The sequence below is a fragment of the Oculina patagonica genome, chromosome 1 (genome assembly GCF_052425735.1).
Source record: "Oculina patagonica isolate OP01 chromosome 1, crgOcupat, whole genome shotgun sequence".
In the NCBI taxonomy this organism is placed as follows: Eukaryota; Metazoa; Cnidaria; class Anthozoa; order Scleractinia; family Oculinidae; genus Oculina; species Oculina patagonica.
In genome coordinates this window covers 5,212,712-5,236,293 of record NC_135758.1, presented here as the reverse complement: position 1 = coordinate 5,236,293, position 23,582 = coordinate 5,212,712, and the positions used below count along the sequence as shown (strand labels likewise).

The following is a 23,582-nucleotide window of genomic DNA, read 5'->3' as shown; positions in this document are numbered from 1 at the left end:
CCACCAATCACAGAGCGAGGACACAAAAGGGAAAATGATGAATGACAAGTCGCTCAATTATGTACGAGTTCCGTGCTGGATACTGGCTCGTGATTGGTCCGTTTGAAAAGGGTACTTTGAATAGCCGCGGGCGATAATGCCTCGCAGCGCGAACCAATGAAAACAAAGAAAAGAACAGATAGTTAATTAGAATGACAGCTGCTTCGGTGGTTCTACTGTGACGGGAAACCGCGCTAGGGGGCTACAGTGAAAGCGACAGCCCCCTATAAGAGCCGGGCTTTTTTCCCAAGCCATTTTATTTGAACGTGGCCTGGCTAAAACGAACGTTTGCAGAAAAAATTTCGCGCAGTCATTACGTTGCTGTGCTTAAAAAGTTTTCAATCGCCGATAAGGTCATACGGGGCGGGAGAACAGGGATCCTGACGGCCGTGTTAATCAGTATCTTTGTGTTCGAGCTGTCAACTTTCTGATTGATAAGTGAATTGAGTCATTTGGTTTTCATTCCCATCAAGCAAATTGGTCTGCTCTCCAGAGCGAGCGGTCGACTCGCGCGACAAATATATCGACACAGTTACATGGTCTGGATGCAGTTATGTGCGACAGCTCAGACGGTCGGCTAACGGGGACATGAGTTTTAGATTTAAACTGGGACTGACTGCCTTCTTCCAAGTGCTGCTTTCGTGTTGTTTATTTCCGCAACGTGAGTACGGCTCAATAATATTCTAGAGCGCTTCAGATCGCGCGTTTCGTTCCAGCGCGTAATCCTGTGTTGTGATGGTCTTAAATGTAAATATACTCACATTACTCGTTATCTCATTTATGTCCGTAGTTCTGGTCGTGTCAGCAGAGAGACAAAATTGTATGCAAGTATTGAACGATCGATGCACAACGCCGTATAAGAGGACAGTTGATGCGGTCGAAGCGACCAACAACCGAGATATGTGTATTGCTTTAGCGATTTATTTACGCTGTGTGGAGGACGTTAAAAACACTGTAAAAAGCTGCAATTCGAACTTATACTACCACACTATATCTACGCTGATACCAAGACTAATGAACGATCGAAACTGCGGGAATGTTTCACTTCCTACAAACGAAACAGCGCTGAGAAGTACCAAGACTCCTGCTACGCCAGCTACGAAGCAGACTGCTTGTTTGAACTTTAAATCCGAGCAAATCAAACCATCCAAAGAGCAAATTAGACAAAACCCACACCAGTTTCGATTGTGTGCTTTATTTGGGGACCCACATTTAAAAACATTCATGGAGGAACGTCAAACGTGCGTTGTGGAAGGCGCCTGGCCGCTAATCGAGAATGAGTATTTCTCTGTGCAAGTTACGAACGTACCGCTGGTTGCGGGATCTAGTGCGACAGCCACAAATACGGTAAGGAGTATTAAATTATTTTGAATTTCCACACATCTTTACACGGAACGTGTCCAAACAACATAGCCTTTGAATTATGCATACATGTCCTGCAGCTTAGGGCTTGCTTGCAATTCAAATATGGACTCCAACTGCTTGGCAAAAAACACGGCGTGTCTTCGGGGCTGTGCTTGTCGATTTCACAAGCTGTGTGTTTCCTAATGGGTACGCCAAGGCCGCGGCGATGTAGATTTCACTCGCAAACACGCTATTTATTAAGCGTAGTGTTCTAATCGTTCTTGCATTGACTCAACTCGGCCGCTTTTGTGATGAAACTAATCACATATCATCATGCAATTTGTATCTGAAATAAAGCAATCCATCATCGCAGCTCACACAAGAGCCTGCCAAAGGTGATGGATCGCGTTTTGGCCATCGAGTACACACTAATCGCTTTACTTGTGATTTCTTCTTCAGATCACGGTGCTGATAAAAGCTCAAGGAAAGGGCTGTGTAAATCAGAAAATCTATCGAGCCAAAGCGGGTTCGCTACCTGCTGAGTTTCACGATGCAACTCGACAAACAGGCCCTTCGGATTGCCCAGCTATTATCCACCGCCGACAAAAGGGACCACAAGTTCACATCGAGATTAAAATCTGTTACATTAGTACGACGATAATTATCCGACAGGTCGGTGAATTTCTGACGTTTCATGTTAAAATCCCCGAACAGCTACTGTTTAAATCTCCGACAACGGGACTTTGTGTAACGGGATGCCCCTATCGTCAACGAATCGACTACAGAGAACTGTTATCCTATACGGACGATCAACTTGCCAGAATGCGCCCGAGAAGAAGTAAAATGTCGCGCGATGAAGCCCATGCGAAGTGTACAGAGACGAAAATCACGGGCTTTTATCTTGACTCATGTTTGTTCGACCTCTTGACAACGGGGGACGAAAATTTCAGCGCCGCCGCATGGCACGCTTTAGATGATTCATTTCTTCTGGATGAAATGGGGACATTACGGGATTTGCAATCCTATAATACGACGGAGCCACGGATAGTAGAAACAACATCAAGCAAACCTACGGGGCAAACTCACAGAAGAAACGCTAGCCAACGAAACTTTTCTCATTCATTCCCGGTTCTCTGGATACTGTTTATCTCCCTGTACATTTTAGCGAGATGACAGCAGCCCATTTGAACTACGCGATCAAAATAATTCATATGCTATGTCTCCAAATCTTATCTGTCGCCTGTCAAAAAATTCTCAGATTATTTTCAATCTTTCAAAATCTACTTGTAGTATTAAAGAGCGCGATCAGTGATCGTAAGGCAAAGATTAAATGAGGCAATTTTTGCCTCATACGATCCGTGACAAATCCGTGTAAATACCTCCGCGAGAGAAATGTTGTTTATGAATCAGAGGTGTACATACAGTTTGTATAAAAGAAAATACGTCACTTGAATATTAGAGACATACATTTTATATATTTGTACTGATATTTTCGTCGGGCACGGATCAGAGAGCAGAGCGTAGAAATTTTATTTGTTTTATACATTCTCGATTAATTTATGAACCCACAGAACAAGCATTTTGACAATGCACACACACACACGCCGAAATGTTCAAATAAAATCTGATCGACATTGAGATCTGTGCGTTTTAGTTGAGTGTTACTGTGTAATGTATTTCATTGTTTTGCCACGTTAACTCGGGCTCGAATTTCCATGTACCATGTTCCTTGATAGACGTGTCAAAGTTCCGCAAAAAGCTATCTATTCTTGCGTCAGATCTTTCGAATTATCACCCGTAGTATCCAATTGACGGGTTTTCACGGTGGACGAGTTTAGATATAAGCCTTATCTTACCGGAATCTGACACGATGACCCAAGGGGAAGTGTGGCTTGCTCATGTTGTCTACAACTTGAATGTTTTAAAAGATGAAGTGTATTTTAATTTCGCTCTCCGCTAATGACCACGCAGATCTTAATAAACGCCAACTTTTATAAATAGCACTTGAGACTTATACGCAGAGGAGTTATTAATTGCATTATATTTAGCTACAACTCGAAAATTCAAGTTATAAAAATGAACGGGCAATTTTTCGCGGCGATCTTATGTTTTCCGCTCTGTTTGTTTGTCTTTAACGCCGCGCCACCTCTCTGGGGGGGCTTTCCAACATTCCCAAGAAATAATTTAGAGGTGATTTTGTCTGGTTCCTAAAAGGATATTATCTTGATAAAAGACAGCTAAGATAATTGCAAGGCTTATGATAATTTCTTAAATAAAATAAGGCTACATTTTATACGGCGTTTTTAATAGCTTTTTGTTAAGCACCAAAAAAACGGTTCTTACTTTTTTTTTGTCAGTGGTAGCTTTCTTTAGCTTGTTGGCGAAAAAAGTGTTGTTTTTCCCTTTTGGGTGGTATTAAGATCAAAGAGTTTTATACGTTCTTTTTTAAAAAAATTATACCTTTTCAGACAATTTTTTTCACAGCAAATTTGCAAGGTGTCCAGAAAAAAACTTTTATTTAATACTTCAATGGCTTGTAGCAGTTGCAGATCTTATTTCCCTTTAATTTGCACACTGAGGTATTGCAAAATCCCTGCTGAATGCTTTTTTCCTTTTTTCTTCTTGCCCAAGAACGAAAACAAGAATAGTATCTTATTTCAACAAAATTTGTAGTAATTATATAGGTCGCTTAGTGCAGAGATCAACAAATTGCGGTACTTAGATTTGAAAAGATAAAAACAATTATAAAACTGTTACATCCTTCTTGTCCAGCTATTCATATGTTTATTAATTCGAGCTTTGTAAAGCTAAACAGAATTTTTAGAATACTGTTATTTCACTGACGAGTTCGCCTATAAAAAGCTAAAAGAAGCAATTTTGTGTGTTTTCTCCACGTAAAATTGCCCTACAGTCCATATAGCGAAAAGATGGCGTCTGGGCTGAATGAGTCAGTTCGTTTAGCGCTAATGTTATCCATGTTCTAAAGGCGGTGTTTTGAACCCATACAAAGCACAAGCATTGTTCTTTAAGGAGCATTGACTTAACTTGTCATTCATCAAATTCCCTCTGGCCTAATTATGTCAATTTTCTTTGTTTGTCCATTTTATTCTAAACTTCCACGGCGCGTGTATTTCGGGCCGGTTTCAATGAACGGAAAGCCAGTTTCGTCCTTAAATAGCAAAATGCTTCCTCAGCGAGGTGTGCTGTTGTCCCGAGCGCAAATGGTCTTAGCGTATGCTCGCAAATTAAAGAGGTTCAATTTAACTGCAATCCGTCTTAATTTTTGGGGTGGAGTCTTTAAGCGCAGAAACGGACCCCACCGGTAGATTTATTAATTATGACGCGTAGTGATATGTACTGTACAAAACAGTTCCAAATTGGATCTTGTCTTAAAATAAACTCAACTAGACGGTTATCCAGTGGGAAGGATTTATATGCCACGTTTTATTAGCTATAACCTGTGCTGGTATTGTCGCTGTGACATGCACTGACCCCTTGAAATCTCCACAAAGAAAACACAATTAAAAACTTTATTGGAAAATTAGTACCAAAGTAAACACACTGCTTAACATATGAAAGAGGCTGGGTAAAGCAAACAGAACCTGTCTTGCTTTGAAAGGCGTAAAATTAGTGAAAATATTCAAATCTTGGTTATCAAGACGTGACTTAACACGGACTTATGAAAAGGCAAGCGGTCCGTAAAAGGGGTAAATAATTTTCTAATTTGACCCCCAACTGATGCATTAAAGTTTCTTTTCAATTGCTTTGTGACGATAAACAAAAGGAACCCCACTGAATGTTTTTTCACGTCATAATTTGCAATCACTTTTTTCACGATTCCTTATTCTTGCTGCTAAACAAAGATAATAAACAACCGTTTTGTCAGTTCTTAAATTTCTTAGCTTTATTCAACGCACAGCTAAAAATATCCGCTGTTGTACAGCAAAAATGAGTCATTTATTTTCGTTGAACAAATAAGCAAAGCAACTTGAGTTTCCATAAAAAGACATATGTTCAATGAGTAGAGCATTTGTAACAGACATACAAGAAAATGTTCTTTAGTCAAAACAGCTGTAAAAATTCTGTTTATACGATAGCAAGCCGGGGTAAAATGTACAATATCTAACGGCTTGTACAACAGATGGGTGTGATGTTTATAACTTCCCTGGGTGGCCCGTTTACGACAAGAGACAATTCCACAGAAAACAACAAAAAAAAGTTTATATGCTCGATTTAAAAGCTGAAATTGATTACCGTTCAATTCAGTAAGGAAAACGCGGGACAAAAAAGTTAATCTCAGTTAATCTGACACGCGCAAATAAGATCAGCAGCATTTACCGCTCATTTGATTTCATGGACAATTATCATTCTGTAGAATGAGTAATGAGTTAAAACGTTTGCACAAACAATAAATTAGAACAATACGTTACGGGGTTTGAATGGAATATGTATGTTTTAAAGTTCAAGAAAAATGTTGCTTCATTTTTCCCGCGATTGGATATTTTATTTACAATGTCATCGAAGACTGTTTTGAATGGAGTTATCCACAGACTTTTTCCCTTTTCCGTTTTCCGTTTTCGCGATGACCTCATTACGCGTTGCTTCATTCATCAACAGTCCTGGATAGATACCTATGTTATCAACGATGTAACTCAACTTTTGCAGGAAATAAATTCACAACAAATGAGGTTATGTGACCGTCCTTTCAACTGAATATAACTGCTAAATTAAAATACAATTTTTCCAACCAGGAAAGTGTCAGAGAACAGAAATGTGCAGCAGTAAATGAAAATAATGACGTGCCCAGTGCGACCGGATCATCTTTAATGCGATTCTTAATGCGGTTAGAATGATATTGCACTATACTTGCGGAAAATAATCGACATACGTTAAATATCTTAAGATTTTAGTACTCATTCGATTTCCTTTCAGTAATTTGGACAATAACATGTTAGATGAAAAGATATCTTTAAGAAGAAACCTTATCGTAAATGATATTTTCAAAGCAAGCTCATTATTAGTTTAAATTGGGACCTTCCCAACTAGACCTAGATGTCTGAATTCGAGAAATTAGGAGGGGTAAAATTGCAGTGCTTGACTGCGTGAAGAAACTCTCAGGGAAAAGACTTGGTTCCAGTTATCGGGTGACTCGAAAAATCGGCCGTGTTTATGCACGCACCCGTAAGGGACGGACCATTATTTTTTTTAGGGAAGGGGGGTTGGGCAATGACCAAAACAAAAATTCTGCACATAAAAAGCAGATGAAAAAAATCGTGCAAGGGGAACCAGGAGAAAAAAGATAAGAAGAATCTTATAAAGAATTCTTGCACAACCTTAAGGTGAAAACAAATATCTCGCCCAGAAAAATTACCACCCCCCCCCCCCCCCCCCCTCACCACCACCACCACCTCTTCTTTTTATTGTCGCAAACGGGCGTTTTACCTTACTTGGTCCTCTCTTGACGTGCGCTGGTAAAAAAAAAATACCAGAAAACTGTTTACAGAGGTTCACATTAAACGATCTGATGGAGAAGTTCGCGTTTCTTTTACTGTATTTACGACCTTTATGTACATTTATATAAAGACGGCTACTGTACTGAAACAATGGAGTGTTTTGTCTGAGACTGTCATAAGCGGGCGTTCTTTTCTTGCAGGGCACTATGTTTTCTTTCGTAGTTAAAGTAACACGATTAGTCATTTCAACCCCTTCTCGAGTCCTCTTAAAAATGAAAGGAAAATAACTCAAGAGTCTTCGCAACGGCTACCTCGCTGAAAAGATTTGTTTCAAGCAGTTGCGGCGTTTGCATTCAGGGAAGGAAATAGAAGTCCTTTGTTCCAGGAATCTTCGTTACTTGATGTTTAACCTTCGATCAGGCGTTCTTTTTTTTGCGGCGGAAGGAAAGAGAAAAAAAAACGCCTGATCACAGGTTACTCGAGGTTGAACTTGTGAATTTGATAAACGCATGAAAATGGACACGAAGCAAATCGTAAACTTTTAAGGGTTTTTTACCCTTTCTTTGATCATTTTCTAGGGAGTGTCTTAATCTATGTTGGAATTTTGCCGGCTTTTCACTGAAATTTAAAAGCGCCCCGCCAATGTTTTGCATTTAATTCGTTCACTCCATGAAAGCTTTGTAGATTTCGACTGCGGATTGGCTGTCTGTTTTGTACCTGCTTATAGCCGGGCAGTCAGGATTTCAAGATGTTTTTCTGTAACAAACAAGTGTTGGTATTTACTAGGCTGACATGACAGAACGCACGATATTTACTGAGTTGCTGAAAGAATATGTTTTTGAAGACTAAGCGGTTTAAATTTTAAACTTCTCACTGACGTCAGGTAAAAGCACTTAACAGACTCTTAACAGTGTATGTATTGTAAGAAAATAAGGTTAATTAATGTTAAGTTGTTTACCATCCGGCTAATTTTGTCAGGGTTTCTACCAGTTATGGTCAAAAGTTTCCGGGGATAAATCCGGGGATTGAACGAGGAACTGCAACGAGTCTGCAAATCCTAGATCATCTTTTTTCACATTAACCAGCATTTTTATACAGCAGTTAGCTTTCGTTATGTAGATAAAGAAATGGGAAAACTTTTGATAAACGATGAAGTTTATCCAGCCCTATCTTTTCAACATGTAGGAGGAAATTTGTAAGAAACAAAACATGATTGGCCAGCTTGCGTGTTTAAGTGGTCTTAAGAGCTTAGAAGATCGCCGGGCGGAATTTACAAGTAGCCTGCAATCAAAACCCCGGCAATCGGATAGATTCACAAAACTTGCAAGTTTTGCATAACATATAAACCACAAAAAAAAAACCTTTTTGTTGTTGTTGTTAGAGCGCTTTTTACTCGAGAATTGTAAAACCAAAGTAATCCACCTGGCCAATCACAAAGGAAACATTGAACCAATCAAAACACAAAGCAAACGCATGTAGCCAGCGCGAAGCGCGGGAAAACGTGCGCGAGTCGGTTTTGGTTTTACTTCTGATTGGTTGAAAAAAGGGCGCGAGTTAGTCTAAACCAATCACTAAGCGAAGTAATGCGAAAGAAAAGGAAAAGCTAATTATGGGCTTGCCACACTTTAGTGAAAGCCGCCCTAAATAACTAATCATGTGACGTGGCTATGAGGAAAATAAGAGGTTTTAAAATATATATTTGACAGATAATAATAATAATAATAATAATAATAATAATAATAATAATAAAAAAAAAAAAAAAAATACCTTTATTTAATCACGATCTGTTTTAAAGCAAATACATGCTTGAAGGGTCGTGTGTAACTATCTACCTACCTAAGAAAATTAATATTACGTTGTAATAAACTAAAATAAACGATTGTTATTAGATTATTCCGAAGTTATTCAATCCATTCTTGAAATATTGGAAACAAGCCGGTATTAAAAAAAAAACATACAGGACGATGTTTTGTTTCAGCAATTTTAACTAAGTCCGTTGGAATAATTCGAATTCCAGTAAAGCTGTAATTTTTTTAGAAGCGAGCGTCTTATATAATATTAACCAAACTTGGACAAATGTCCACCAATTTCTGTTGAATAAAATAACGCTTAAATAAAAAAAATATGTGAAAAGAATAGCTTTGTGGAATTAACAGTTTAGATTTTAAAATTTTCATTGATGACGTCAATGAAAACCACCAATAGGAGAGGCAGGGCACGACACATTTTATCTGAATGACGCAATAATTGTTTTCAAGTCTCAAATACGAGAGACAAATTTAAATCAAAGGTACAAATTCCCCTAAAAATGGCACTTCGACGTTGTTCACATTTGTAGTTAATCAAAAAAATCCATTCGGCTTACAACTTATCTGTATTGAAACCCACAGCAATCCACAAATGGAGCAGACAAAGGGGCACCGGAGTCTCCCCCATGTTAGTTTTTTCCAACTGTTCTTATCTGTGGAAACTTCGAATTCACCGCCATGTTTACATTACAATTAATCACACAAGAGGGGTATCTTCCACTGTTTCAGAAGAAACTGACAATTCTCGTTACAGTAAACTCTCGCCTTGCGGACACTCCGATATTGCGGACACTCGCTATTACGGACAAAATCTAGATCCCCGGCGAAAGAGGTTTGACTGGAAATGACTTCCGCTATTACGGACTCTTGCTAAAATGGACACTATAGCCGACGCCCCGAACGTGTCCGCTATAACGAGAATTGACTGTATTTCGATTTGGACAGTTGACTTCTACCAGCAAAGACAAAACTTACTGCTAACCGTCTATAGTGTCTATATATGGGAAAAATTATATTGGGAAGAACTTAGTTTCAGAAATTTATTTTATTGCGGTCCAGGAGATATGCGATTCAAAGTACATACACGCTTTCACCAAAATAATTAAGTGAAGAAGTCTGTATCTCTTGTTCTATTTTGTTCGTCCAAAGAAAAATTATTTCACTTGTGGCATAGCATTCTATTCAGGTTCAGTGACCCTATTTCGCCCGTATTTCATTACTTAATTATTTTTTTCTTTGACTGGACCATACTTGTTCCGGTTTCGCCTAGCTGGGGGCCGGCCCCGCGAGGGTATGTTTAATTTTGAAACTGTTAATCGACACTGTTAACTACTTTGTTTAAAGTTAAACAATATCCTTTCTGAGGTTTCTATTGTAATGCAAAACTTGCAATCCTTTGGTAATACTTCCTTTAGTAATAGTTTCCTGTGATTTAAGTTTTATTTGCGATTTTATTTTTCAGATTTTTAACGGTATCGGACGCTCTTATAAAACAAATTTTGAATTATTACTGTTTATAAAACTTATATAGGATTGCATTTTTTTACTACAACAACTAAAAATATTTAAAGTTTTCTACTTGGACGACTAAAGCAGATATTTCGTTCACAATTAAGTCTGCGACACGCTGAAATGCGTCATTACTTTAAATCCACAAACGTGCAAACCGATTTTAAGTTTCCGTTCCGCCAAAGTGTTTAAACCTATCAAGGTCACTGAAAACCAAGTTCAATCGATGTTTTTGGTATTTTCATTATTTCTGATAAAACGAACTTCCTTAATTAACTATTTCATTGTGATCTTGATAGAAAAGAATTGTTATTGAACAGCTTTCCAAAAAGGTGTGCTTTACTAGGGTACATATTTTTTCTTTCGGCGTTTTTCGTCAGTCCAAAATAAAACTATACAAGCAAGTAAATATTAACAAAAAAGCTTTTTCTTGACGTTTGCGCGTCAGTAAAATTAAAACTAAATGACTAAAATTGATTGCGTTGTTTTCAGGAAAACATTCAAAACGACAACACAAATGTGAGAACTGAAGTTTCGGAATGGATCATATACTTTTTTGTTATTTCCAAAATACTTTTCGGGCTTTCCCACGGATTTAAACGGCTTTTTGAACAGCCAAAATATGTATTTGAGTCATAGGAAACCTAAAGATAATGGTCCATTGTTATAAACAATTGCTATATTGGAGCAATGAACCTATTAACAAGCGTCTTTGGCTGTGGATGCCGTTAACTTTTCACTGAGTTGTTTCCGCCAAAAATCGATACAGTCGAAGCTCTCGTAAGCGGACACCCTCGGGACGTGAAAAAAGTGTCCGTAACTGGAGCTGGCCGCTTTCAAGAATGGTTCTCGTAAGCGGCCACTAAAGGTGTAGGGGATATATGGCCGCTTATGGGAGCTTGCCCAGCTAACAATAACTGGACGGACGTGGATGACGACAAAACAAACACTAAAATATGGTACTGCAATTACTGTTAAATCATTTTGACGAACGGCGATGTGAAGTTGATTGATAAAAACAAGATACAAAGGTTGTTAAAAGGATTTTCTTTGGGATGTCCGCTTCACGGAGCTTAAAAACAAAGAAAAAGTCTAAGTCGTGATCTCAGAAAGTGTCCGCGGCCGCTTACGGGAATGTCCGTTTACGAGAATGTAAAAATACAGAGTTTGTATGGGAGCGTAAAACGGGATTTCAAACAAGGTGGCCGTAAGTAGAGCTGTCCGCTTACGAGAGTGTCCGTTAAGAGAGCTTCGACTGTATTTATGGCCGTGGTTTGATTTATCTCCTCAAATTAAGGTGATATCTTCCTTTTTTCCTTTCCTTCTAAACTCAACTGAGTGAAAAATTAGTGTTTTCGTAATTTCCATGATAATTAATAAAGCAAATGAAATTTTAGGCAGTACAGGAGTTCAGAATTTTGCCGGAATTATCAGTGATTTATTTCGGACAACGTGGGCTAGCAAACGCTTCACAATATCCGTCGTGATTCGCAGAGTATGTTGTTTTTGGGAAGTCGGAACGTTTGTTTTACTTGTTTTAAAGACATGTCCATCCTATTTACTTTCCGGTCAACTCCTGCATGGCTTTTATGAAATTCGATATCAAACGGTTGAAAAACGGATGTTCGTAAAACAAATGGGGTTTATATTGGAACAGACTCGAGATTGTCTGGATCTTTGATCTATCCATGGAAAACCGCGGAAGTTTAAATTTGTGTGGGGGCATTTAATTTCAGAACTCGGTATGGGACATTTAGGAAAGCGAGCGAGGCGGGAGTGCCTACATTATCTCTACGATGGTCAAATCGGACTGACTCCGCGCCAAACGAAGCCATAACAATCTAAATTTGATCTAAATCACGAGTTCTCCATTTTATTTTTCTTTTGACAGTAGTCAACCCTGCAGATAGACTTGCCTACAAGTCGAGCTACCACCAAACCGGAAACGAGAAGCGAACGACTTTTAGAAAGTCAACCCTGTAGAGAAATAGATCCAAACCTTTCGGGGATCCACTTGCAGTCATGTTATCGAGCTGGGCAAATATTCAGCACGCTTGGAGATACGCCGGATTATCAAGACAAGTCAAAGGAGTGAGACAACTGCTTTTGAAGTATTAAAATGCTTCTATCGGATAAAATTACCAATTTCCAGGACACTAGTCAATTTTAACAAGCAGTCTGATGACCAATCATTTCAAGTTTTTATTTTTTGTCAAGTAACCAATCAGAATATTGTAGCTTATGACGTCAGTTTGACGTTACTACGGGTTCAGTCTTTCTCGGGACGGGATTTTACCCAAAAAAGAGAACAACAAAAACCGAGTTGATTGCACCCATCTTTTTTTTTTCAAACACGCCGCCAGAACTTGTCTAAATTATCAAAAATTCAACACAAAGCACACAAGAAGTTTTTAAAAGAGCCCATTTATTAATCCATCAAAAATATTCCCTAAACGCCGCTTGCACCTTGGCCCAAAGCTGAAACTTTGAATAGCTAACACCTAACAGCTTACCACAGTTTTAGTACACTTTATAACGAGGGTGGGGAGGGAGGTGCAACATAGAATCGTCATACGAACTCTCACCAACACTTATCCCAAATCTCTGTTACTTGTCATGAAGACATAACGTATAATAATAACAAAGCAGTTAAGGCCTAAATTTATTAAATCTAGTTTTACAAAAAAACGTTTTAAGCTAGTTTACAATTCATCTTTGTCTTTCTTCGTCTTCTTCTTCTTTTTGGGAAGTTCAAATGTGTTTGTGGCTTCACGTTTGAGGTATTCCACGAAGGAATCCACATCTCTGCCGCCGTTGTATTTCTTGGGTGTCTTCTTGCCTTTCATTGGTGCAAAGTAAAGTGTTGGAAACCTGTGAAGACAAGAAAAGTCCAGGGTTTCATTTGTGTTTTCTTTTTAAATCAAGAGTCTCCCCGAAAATAGCATTGAACAATAAACCATCGGACAGGTATTTATCCAGCCCTGAGATTTTGGCGAGACAAGCGAAAATTTTCGATAATTGTTTTTAAGTGACAGAATTACTTATTGCCTCTGACACGAAAAAGCAGACAAGAAGACAATCTCTAATCAAACACTCACCCTTGCACTTCAAAAGGAGAAGGCACATCATTAGCAGTGGCATCCATCTTGGCAATAACAATGTCTTTCACATCCGCCAGCTAAGAATAAACGGAACATCCAGAAATTAAATACTTGTTATGGAATGATATCGAGTTGTCTCCAAAGAAAGGTACTCGCAAATGAACTGACGTTTCACTGAGCTGAAACAGAAAGCACTCAACAACTGGATACTCCCTCTCCCCACCCCTAATACACGATTTTTGTCCCATGACGGGCTAACAATAGCTTATAACGCCTGCGACACACGAGCCTTTTATTAGTTATTACAGTATTAAGAAGTAGAAATAGGAGGGTTTTTTCAGCAAAACCAACCTTTTCGCCAAGTTCTTTGTAGACTGGTTCCAAACTTTTACAATGGCCGCACCATGGTGCATAGAACTCGATCAAAACATCTTTAGTTTCATCATTGACAATCTCATCGAATGTCTCACCAACAACCACCTGAAAACACAACGAAAATAACATTATGATCCAATATTGCTTACGTTTTTACTGCCTACATGACAGCAGGTTTTGTGATGATGTCAAGTTCAGACACACGTGGTAAAGTCCATGCAAAACTGTTTGTCCATAAACTCTTACGACTGATTAGAAAGTGAATATAACTAAAAGACCGAGAAACGGGAGAAGGGGGGGGGGGAGAAGAGAGGGAAACACACGGCGAAACCGGGGGGAAGAAGGACAGAGCAAGAGAAATAAGGGGGGGGGGAAGTTAAATACAGTACTGCTCAAAAGTAAGTTGGCAGTCCCTCGATTCTTGAGACTCGAGACTCGATTCAAACTGGGACTCGGGAATGATGGGAAAGAAACAGGCAGGAACGAAAAAGAGGGGAACAGAACAAGAGTGGGGGGGGGAAAGGGAAGTGACAACAAACGAAGAGGGGATAACATGGGAAGATGGTTAGAGAGGAACAGGGACCAAGGGGAGAGGAGAAGAGGGCAAGTTTTAACTGGGGAAGAGAGGAAGATTGAGCAGAGGAAGAGGGAAAGATTTAACAGCGGAGGGGGAGATGTAACAGTGGAAGATTTAGCAGGGGAAAAGGAAAACGGATTTAACAGAGGAGGAGGGGAAGATTTAACAGGGAAAGAGAGGAAGATCTAACAGGGGAAGATTTGAAAGGGAAAGCTGGTAGATTTAACAGAGGAGAAGACAAGAGGGTAAGAGGGAATGAGGAGGAGTGGAAGTGGTAACATGGAAATGGGTTAGAAAGAGGTAACAGGGTAGAGGTCAAGAGAGATGGACGCACATTACCTTAACAGGTCCGTCATTTTCCTCTGGAATTGGTTCAGATTTGATGTAAGGCTTAAGATTGCCATCAAAATAGTCCTGAAGGAAAGCTTTAAAGGTGTCTACACTAAAAATAAGCAGTAAAACACAGGGTTAGATAAGACCAAGCATCAACAGACATGCACTGACGTAACCGCATCGTTATAAGGACCATTGCGACACAAAAACTAAAGAATGCAACAAAATTCTTGTCTCAGGGCTTACATGTAGCAGTGATTTTTTACCTGAATTTTTCTTTCATGGCATATTTACTTCCATCATCACTCTTGATGGTAGCTACAGGGTCGTCGCTTTCACCACTAACACCAAAGGCGTCTAGATCCCTGGAAAAGTCTGCTTTGGCAGCAATGGCAAAGTTCATGACTTTGCTCTTGAACTCAGTAGCAACTTTCAAGACACGATTGCGCCAGTACTTTGAGCCTGTACAAAACAAGAGGTATGTTAAGAGTTGTAGCATTCCTGGATTCACACAGTACATTGGAAATACCGCAGATCCCCTATTAAGGTGGCTGTTAACGGTTTTCAGCACTTGTACATTAAAGGGTCAGAACAAGCCCTCTTTATAAAGAGATGTCATGGACAGTAATGGTGTCAAATGAATGCCACAGATGAACAAGTTGTTGTCATTTTTGTGTTCAATTATCGGGGATTCAAGTTATCCGGGGTAAAATTGGTAAGAAAATGACCTGAAGGAGAATCAAAATCGAGTTACTGAGGGTTCAAGTTATCGAGATTCAACTGTAACAAAAACAAGTAACAATCTCACCTTTAGGATCAAGTTTCCAATCAACTTTGTAATAAACAACGCAAAGAGGCTGCTTGAACTGATCCTGGTTATCTGGGGTCATGTGACCTGCAAGTCCATGAACTGAGGCGTCAAGGAACTTTCTGATGTAAAATATGTCAGCATCTCCCTTGTAAACTTCTTCATTAGATTCCAACTTTGTTTGAAGACGCTGCGGACGGATAATGACCATTTCACTGAAAGATAAATGGAGCATGAATTAAAAAAGGAAGCCTCAAGCCAAGTGGCCCACACTTGCCGGAGCTTATCCTGGTTTGTGTAGCATTAAGTGGCTAGGAATATTTCTACTCCCCCCTGATTGGGATTTTTTTTTGTATTTTATTTATTTTTGAGTTATAAACACAGCAAAATTACAATTAACAATTAACAGTTAAATAATTTTACAATTGACTAGCATGCCTGAATGAGATGCAAGTCCCTTGCAGGGTTCCCCCCCCCCCCCAGCATTATGTCACTGGTGCCGATTTATACATCTGGGTTGAGAGAGGCACTATGAGAGTTAAGTGTCTTGCCCAAGACAGGGATGTCGCTAAGGGCCGGCTGCTGGCTTATTTCACCAGTTGAAAGAGAACTTAAGTCCGGCTGAAATTTCACATGAAAACAAAGACTTAGGCAAACTTTTAGAGCTGCCAAGGCCAGAAAAGCCAGCTTGGCTTGTTGATGAGCTGGCTTAGCAAGGCCGCGAACCCGGACCTCTCAATATGGAGGACCCTGCACTAACCATTAGGCCACCATGCCTCTTTTAAGATTGACCTTCTTCATGTTATACCATTCGATGGTGGATCTTAAGTCAAATTCAAATTGCAGGGCTTGAAATTTACACTCATCATTTGCCAAGCAAAACAAAAAATTTAATACAGCCTGATTACATTTTCAACGCTGATTATGACAGGTGGATCTGCAGTGGCAATAAATCCATCAGGTACTATTTGTTATTCCATGATTGATACCTGTCAAACGTAGTCAGCAGCTGGTGAGAGTTACAACCTATGTTGTGTTTTTGGCCTGCAACTCTGTTGGGAATCTTCTGAATGACAGCAAAATCGGCCACCTACTTTAACAATACAACCCTCCATGGTGACTAAAATTTAGGAGCTGGCGACTAAATTGGAACCGAAGTCACCAGCCTGGCGACTATATTCGAGAAGAGGATTGAAAGCATGAGCTTAATTTAGTGACTAAATTTTTTTACTGGCAACCAAACTTGAGCAGTAGGTGGCCAAATGGCCACTAAGGAAAAAAATAAATTTGGAGGGTTGCAATAAACAGTGCTCGACACTAACTTTTTTGGATACTAGGCAGTGGGCTAGTAAGTACAAATAATCACTAGCCAACAAGGACAAGTCGCTAGCCCCCCCTCCCCCCTCCCACCCCTAAAAAATTAAATTTAAAAAGCCGAGTTTGAATCAGCTAATCACTCAGCGCTATATTTTTTTGAGTCCACACAAGTACATCCTTCCTTCACTGAATTGCAGCAACGAATATGCTTTCTTTCAACTCGGTTGAAATTTGTTGACCCTTGATTACACTTCTTTTTTGAAATCTTGAAATCTCCTACGCAGTGACTGCTCGTGCGAAAAAATCCAAGATGGCGGAACTTAATGGTAGCTCTTTCCCAGGCCCCTATTGAGTAATATGGAAGCGAGTATGGGGGCCTTTTCCAAGATGGCGTCAGGTTTGCGAGTCCATCGTACGATGGATCGCAAGCCCTCTGGTTTAAATTACTCAAGCCATGGAAACTAGATCCTCATGAAGGTTTCTAGGAGAAAAACTTCCCAAGTAAAAGAGTTGTACGTAATTTCTTTTTTCACGAAACTTACTAGTCTACGGGCTAGTAGGAGCGTACTTTTACTAGCCCAGCATGAAGTTTTACTAGTCCCGGGCTAGTGTACTAGCGTTAGTGTCGAGCACTGAATAAAGCCAGCTAATTTAACACTTTCTGACAACTCTGTAATTCAAGTCATACATTGTAAAGAGAGCAAGTGTGAGGTTAATGCCTAAACGATAATGGAGGAAGTTAAGTTTGACTTACTCTCTGTGTCCCTTGTCTGTCATCACCTCTTCACTTTCTGTGTGCACAAACTTGTATTTCTCCCTCATTTCACCAGCTGCCTTCTTGAATTCAGTCTTAAGGTCATCATCCTTGTCAAAGAATCCTGAAAACAAATTAATGAGAACTGATGAGAAGTTGAAAAAACCAAGGTGTGGATGGGGTATGCAAATCCCCCGAACCACTGGTGTTTTTCTGTTTGGCCAAATTTGTTACATGTACAGGGTTTTAGTAAACCGCAACTTTTTTTGTTGAAATCCGAATCAACATTGCATAAAAAAATTTGTGTGGTATAGTTTCAATACAGTAGATGTTGTTTTTTATGCCAATGTTTTGAGACGTTTTGTTCCGTAGCTTGTCTTTCAGGCAATTCTACCAACATGCTGAGGAACTTCCCTTTTTAAAAAATCCACAAATCCGCACAATGTAGCAGAAAACCCCCCAATCCAAGTGCCTTCTAAGGTCAAATTGGTTGATCCGTGAAACTATTCACACCCCTCAAAACCCAACAAACGACAGCACTTTTTGCAGCCGTTACTATCACTGGTGAAAATAAATTCAAACAAACTTTGAAAAAAAAATTAAACATTGATTGTAACTGTCGATCACATGTCACAGAATCAACCTTTTGAGCCCGTTGACCTGCTTGACTTGCAAGAAGGCTTATTAAAAGAGAACCTGGTCAGTAAAAAGGGCTCTATCAGGGTCCTATTGGCAATTCATGGGAGGGGAGGGGATGCGGCTCTGAACTTTATCAGATGATTCATTCATAGGCTTTATTCTTTTTTACTTACCAACAATAACAGGGGCTACAGCCTTTTCCAGCAATTTGTTCATTTGTTCCACATCCTTAATTTCTAAAAAACAAACATACATGTACATTCATAAAAAGTTATTGCACACATCTTTTGAGCGAAAAAAATTTGATATCACACTTAAAGGAGCTATGTCACAGGGGTTTTGCAGATTTTTGTTCTAAACTGTAAAAATTAGTGGTAGGCAACTTAATTTAATTTATCTTCATATTTGAACATCTAATCTTGAGGGAGATATAATCTTTACGACCATAACAACATATTTATGGACATTACATTAATTAATGGACACGTGTTCAATATTACAAGAGTATGATTCTTGGTTCACAGAAAAGTGTCTGTTGTCCACATAAACCAGTGTCTGTATTAAGCGGTTTTTTGTACAAGAACATGATTGTATGAGCTTTTTGCTGGGACAAACAAAACTGTCTATAATAAGTAGGTGTCTGTATAGCAGGGTTCCACTGTATTAGACTAGATTTGCTTTTCCAGGAAAAGTTGACAATCATTTTTTTTTTCAACTTTTTCACTAATTTAAAACTAAATACTGACCTTTAGAAGAAGGTCCAGCTTGTTTCTTCATGTATGAAATAATACCAGCTGTAAACGCAAGCAAAAGTACAGTGTCAATACAAAATAAACTAAAATTTAAGAATGGGATGTAAATGTTAAACACACTGAGAACTTACAAGCATCCCGGGGCCCATCATAATCCTTTGATACTGCTCCATTACGGAAAATTTTCAGTGTTGGATACCCACTGACGCCATGTTTACCACAAGTGTCTTTGCCTGCTTCAGTACAGTCAACCTAACAGAACGATAAACTAAATTGATAAACTTGTATGCTTGGGGCCTTCCCATACAGTTAAGTCTGTTCCAGTCTGAAGGATCAGAGAAGCCAATCCTCTTATCAATATTCACACGTAACTCAAGTTTCTGTAGCATGAGGCGACTAGAAGCATTGCTACTTCTAAATAGACTGCTAGTCCTAGACAGGGTAGCCCTCCAAAGAATTTTCTCTGATTGACCTAGCAGTTTTCCATACACATTTATACTCCTGGCCTCAGTTGGTCAAAGGGTGAATAAAGCTATCCACCAGAAAAATCACTATCCAGCATAACAAAGAAAGTTTTGTATGACAGTTATCCAATGGATAGCGATTTATTTGGTGGATAGCGTTATCTACCCTTTGAGCGAAAAAAAGGATGGTAAAAGCAAATTTGAATGAAAAAACAATACAACTCATATATAGCCTTCCTTTCAAAGTTACTAAGGACACCAGACTTGCCATCTTTCAATTTAAAATTATACATCACATTCTGCCAACAAACTCAACACTTTTTAGAGACGCACTTAAAGAAACCGATAAATGTCACCTATGCTCTGAAAGACAAACACTAGCTCATCTTTTCGCTTCCTGTTCAAAAGTTAAGAGCTTTTGGTCTCATTTTACTAATTGGTGGAATTTCAAAAACTCCGAGCCAATAACTCTTGATGAAAACATGATCATTTACGGTGTTGCCAATGACTTCTCTCGTCGACTTGGTTTAAACCTCTGCTTGATTATCGCAAAACATTACATTTACACTGCCTCCAGAAAAGAAGAAGAGTACTACTGGGAAGCTTTCATGGCCGTTCTTGAAAGTAAAATTCAGATAGAGATGCATAAATCTAAGAAACAGATACAGTTGTAATCCGTAACAACAACTATAGAAATAAGTATATATAGAAATAAACATATATAGAAATAATAGATATAATAACAACAACAAAAGTAGGCACCCAGGTTTCCTGTTCTCTGTAATATATTCTTTTTTATTTAGTTTCTGCATGCCCTTTGTGTAACGTAAATTATTCTCTGTAAGTAAGCTATGTATTGTAGTGTATTGTAATTGTAAGTAAGCTATGTATTGTAATGTATTGTAAGTCAGTGTTAATCAATAAACTGCTTTATCTAAAAAAAAAAAAAAAAAAAAAAAAAATCTACCCTTTGAGCAACTGGGCCCTGGGTGGAGAGAGGAACTATGAGAGTGAAGTATCTTGTCAAAGAACACACCAAAATGACCCCAATGCACCAGTGCATTACCCAGCCCGCTCAATACAGAGTTCAGCAAGCTAACCACTGGGCCATCATGCCTTCTCAGGAAGGGGAAGGGGGCTATTTCAAACCAGGTTAAACTTATTCTAAAATTCCCAAAGATTAGGACCGTTCTAATTTTTATTCACACCCTCCCCTCCCCCCTGTAAGCGAGTCAAAATCAAAAAGTCAAAATCTCCCCCCCTAAAAATATCATTGCTGACAAGAACTACATTGTAACTCACACTTGCTTTGCACACTGTTTCTCTTATGTTCTTTTGTGTTAAAAAATAGGGAAAGATTTCCGCACAGCCCCCTACATTAATTATGTATGCAACTATTTCATACTATCACTATACATAAACAGCAATTATGAAAAGAACGAATCAGTCAGAATATTGTATGCATAATTAATGTAGGGGGCTGTGCAGAAATCTTGCCAAAAATAGAGAGGCTGTGAAATGACTTATGAAGTCCCTTTAAAAATCTAGTCTATGGGGAGGGGGGAGGGGATGGATATTCAACGGAATGGTCTTTACCCAATCACAGAGCATGGGATCAATATTTTATTATAAATATATTTTTTGTGATAATTTGTATCACAAAATTGCTAAAAAATATGAAAAAACTTTGAGTAAGAAGCAACATTATAAATATCCGTCATTTATGAATTACAATTCATTCAAGCTTTTTCACTCTATTGAACTGAACAGATTTGTTTGAAAAAGCTGCTCAAGATTTCTCCTTACTTTAATATAATAGCTTAGCTGCGGGAACTGGTCAAACAACCAACGAACATTTCAAAACAAACCATTATGCGAAAATGAAAGGCTGATACAACAAAACCAGAAGTACAGAACTGTGGGAGTCAAAAACTGTGACAGAGAAATCGAGGACGAAAGTGTCAAGAATCTTGATTTTATACCTTAGCCAGTGGAACCGGCGGATCTTCATTCTTCAACGCAGTAGCTGCCGTTTCGTATTCGGGAGCAAGCCTCTTGCAGTGACCGCACCTGTTTGGGAACAGAAAAGTTTATATACAAAACTGTGTGAATTGCTTCGATAATGGACTAATGTTAGCGATTGTACAAGCTGGGCTAATCGAAAGTAACTTATCGTACATACTAACCATGGTGCGAAAAATTCTATCAGCATAATCTCCTCGCCTTTTACTTTGGCATCGAAATCACTGTCGCCGAGTTCGATCACATCTGAACAGAGAACCATCGACGCGAATAACGAAATTAAAATTGTGGAAAAAATCATCTTGGAACAGCACGATTGGAAGGAAAATACGCTAAAGAGGTAAAGAAGTATTGGAAGTTCCAAAAGACACGTTGGAACTGACAAGCTTCAATGGACCGCGTTGGCGAGCTTTGATTGGTTTATAGCGCACACGTGTTCAAGGTCCCTTGGGGGTTGTCAAGTTTTGATTGGCGGAGCCGTGTGCTTGGAGACGAACCAACCGGGTTCAACAAGCATCTGAGCCCGCAAAATACAAAATTCAGTTGGCACGTACCTGTCAGCGTTCTTTTTCTCATGTGTCACATTGTATGTGTCACGTTTTGTTGTGTGACAACGTGACACAAGAATATGCCAGCGCGCAAAGTCCTTGGTGTAAGACCTCACGTAAGGTAACAAATTTTAATATAATAATTATAATACTTTATTTATAAAACGCCATTTCTAAAGCGGCTAACGAGTTATTTACCATGTTAAATTACATATCTATCAAATTCTACAAGTACAATTTTTACAAATTCATTCTCTTCATTTAAGTTCATTCTAAAAATTCATTCTAAAAGTCTTACACCGCAGTGTGAAGGCCGTTGTTTTCCTTTGCGAACCCCTAAAATGCAATTAACAGATTTTATCGAAGTGAATTAAAATACAGATGCTCTCCAGCATTTGTTACAAGATCTATCATTCTCGTCCCCAGACTTCGTTCCCCTACTGCGCACGCTTGACCGCTAGTCAAAGGGAAGACCCTGGGTACGAGGATGTAGCCTTGACCGCTGGTACATGGTCAAAGGGTAACCTTGGGTACGAGGATGTAGTCGTTGTAAAAAGCTGTTTTAGAAAGTCTTTGATTAAAGTGAGCTTGTACTCAGATGTAAGCGCTAGAGGGTCTTGTATGCTGACAGTAAAAATGAGAAAAACGGTACAAATGACAAGGGTACAGAGATAAAAGCTTTCATCTGGATACATGGAAGCGCAGTACTGCATGCTACAGTGAAACCTCGAAATTTAACGAACCTCTATATAACGAAGTCATCGGTAAAACGAACGATATTCTTCAGCCCAGCCAAAATTACAATAAACTGTATGGAACAGAACCTCGATATCACGAACCTCGATACAACGAAATCCTCGTAATAACGAACACAATCCAAAAGCCCAAACGTAAAATGTAAGCCAATATAACGAAACACGCGACAAAAGCGTTTCTAGGAACCAGCTTGTTTTGCTAAAGAATTTCCAATGTCTCCAATCAATCATTGATTCGGTTCGCAGCAAAATGGTGGCGACAGCCACTCAAGGTGAATAGCAATGAATTTCAACAACTCTTTCTTCATCTGTCGCCTTCTCAATTTGGTAGAGGGTCTCAATGGGGTGGTGCCTTTTACGGTTAACGGTTAAAATTTTGGCTTTTTTACGGCTAACGGTTAATTTATTTCCATAACGGTTAACATAAGTTAAGTATTAATTTCCATTGTTTTTAAAAGTTAAAAATTAATTTCCATTAATGAAAAACATATTTAAAGTCTTAGGCCATTCCGGGACGATGAAGTGATCAATTCTGTCTTATTTAAAATTACTGATCGATTTTTTACGGTTAACATAATTTAAGGCTAACGGTTAAAATTTTCCAATTTTTACGCCTAACGGTTAAATTTTTGGCCGTTTTACGGCTAACGGTTAACCCCATTGAGACCCTCTTGGTACTGTCCTACTTCCATTTTAACAAGTAGAACGTTAATGATGAAATTGTGTTGTGTAAAAGATTAAACAGCGAGGCGAAGTCGTGCCAGGCTTCTATAGTTTTTGGCTACCGTATTTACTCGAATAATGCGCCGCAGTCCCGAGGAATTCCGTTTGACTATAAAACAGCACTACAAAGCAACTCTAAAACAAACTTGGACATTTCTTTCCATCAAAAGCGATGTTTTGCAGTTCAAAGTGATTGTTTTATCGCTTGCCCATTTAAGTTTTTCATCCAACAATGTTATGAAGGCTGCGAACTTTGCCAGG

The 23,582-nt window shown here is 38.9% G+C and overlaps 2 protein-coding genes across 2 annotated transcripts; one reads left to right on the top strand and one right to left on the bottom strand.

Annotated features, from left to right (window-relative positions):
* The first annotated feature begins 235 nt into the window (after positions 1-235).
* On the top strand, positions 236-3,023 carry LOC144652640 (repulsive guidance molecule B-like). Its single transcript, XM_078512719.1, has 3 exons — positions 236-700; positions 830-1,386; positions 1,843-3,023. The coding sequence occupies exons 1-3, from the start codon at positions 628-630 to the stop codon at positions 2,554-2,556; spliced, it is 1,344 nt and encodes a 447-aa protein (XP_078368845.1). The 5' UTR covers positions 236-627; the 3' UTR covers positions 2,557-3,023.
* Positions 3,024-12,561: 9,538 nt separating this feature from the next.
* Positions 12,562-21,684, bottom strand: LOC144657916 (protein disulfide-isomerase A3-like). Its single transcript, XM_078518282.1, has 12 exons — positions 21,460-21,684; positions 21,256-21,343; positions 18,941-19,061; positions 18,804-18,851; positions 18,231-18,293; positions 17,419-17,542; positions 15,348-15,562; positions 14,806-15,001; positions 14,546-14,648; positions 13,606-13,734; positions 13,252-13,331; positions 12,562-13,024 (listed from the first exon to the last, which is right to left on the bottom strand). The coding sequence occupies exons 1-12, from the start codon at positions 21,594-21,596 to the stop codon at positions 12,856-12,858; spliced, it is 1,473 nt and encodes a 490-aa protein (XP_078374408.1). The 5' UTR covers positions 21,597-21,684; the 3' UTR covers positions 12,562-12,855.
* Positions 21,685-23,582: the final 1,898 nt, after the last annotated feature.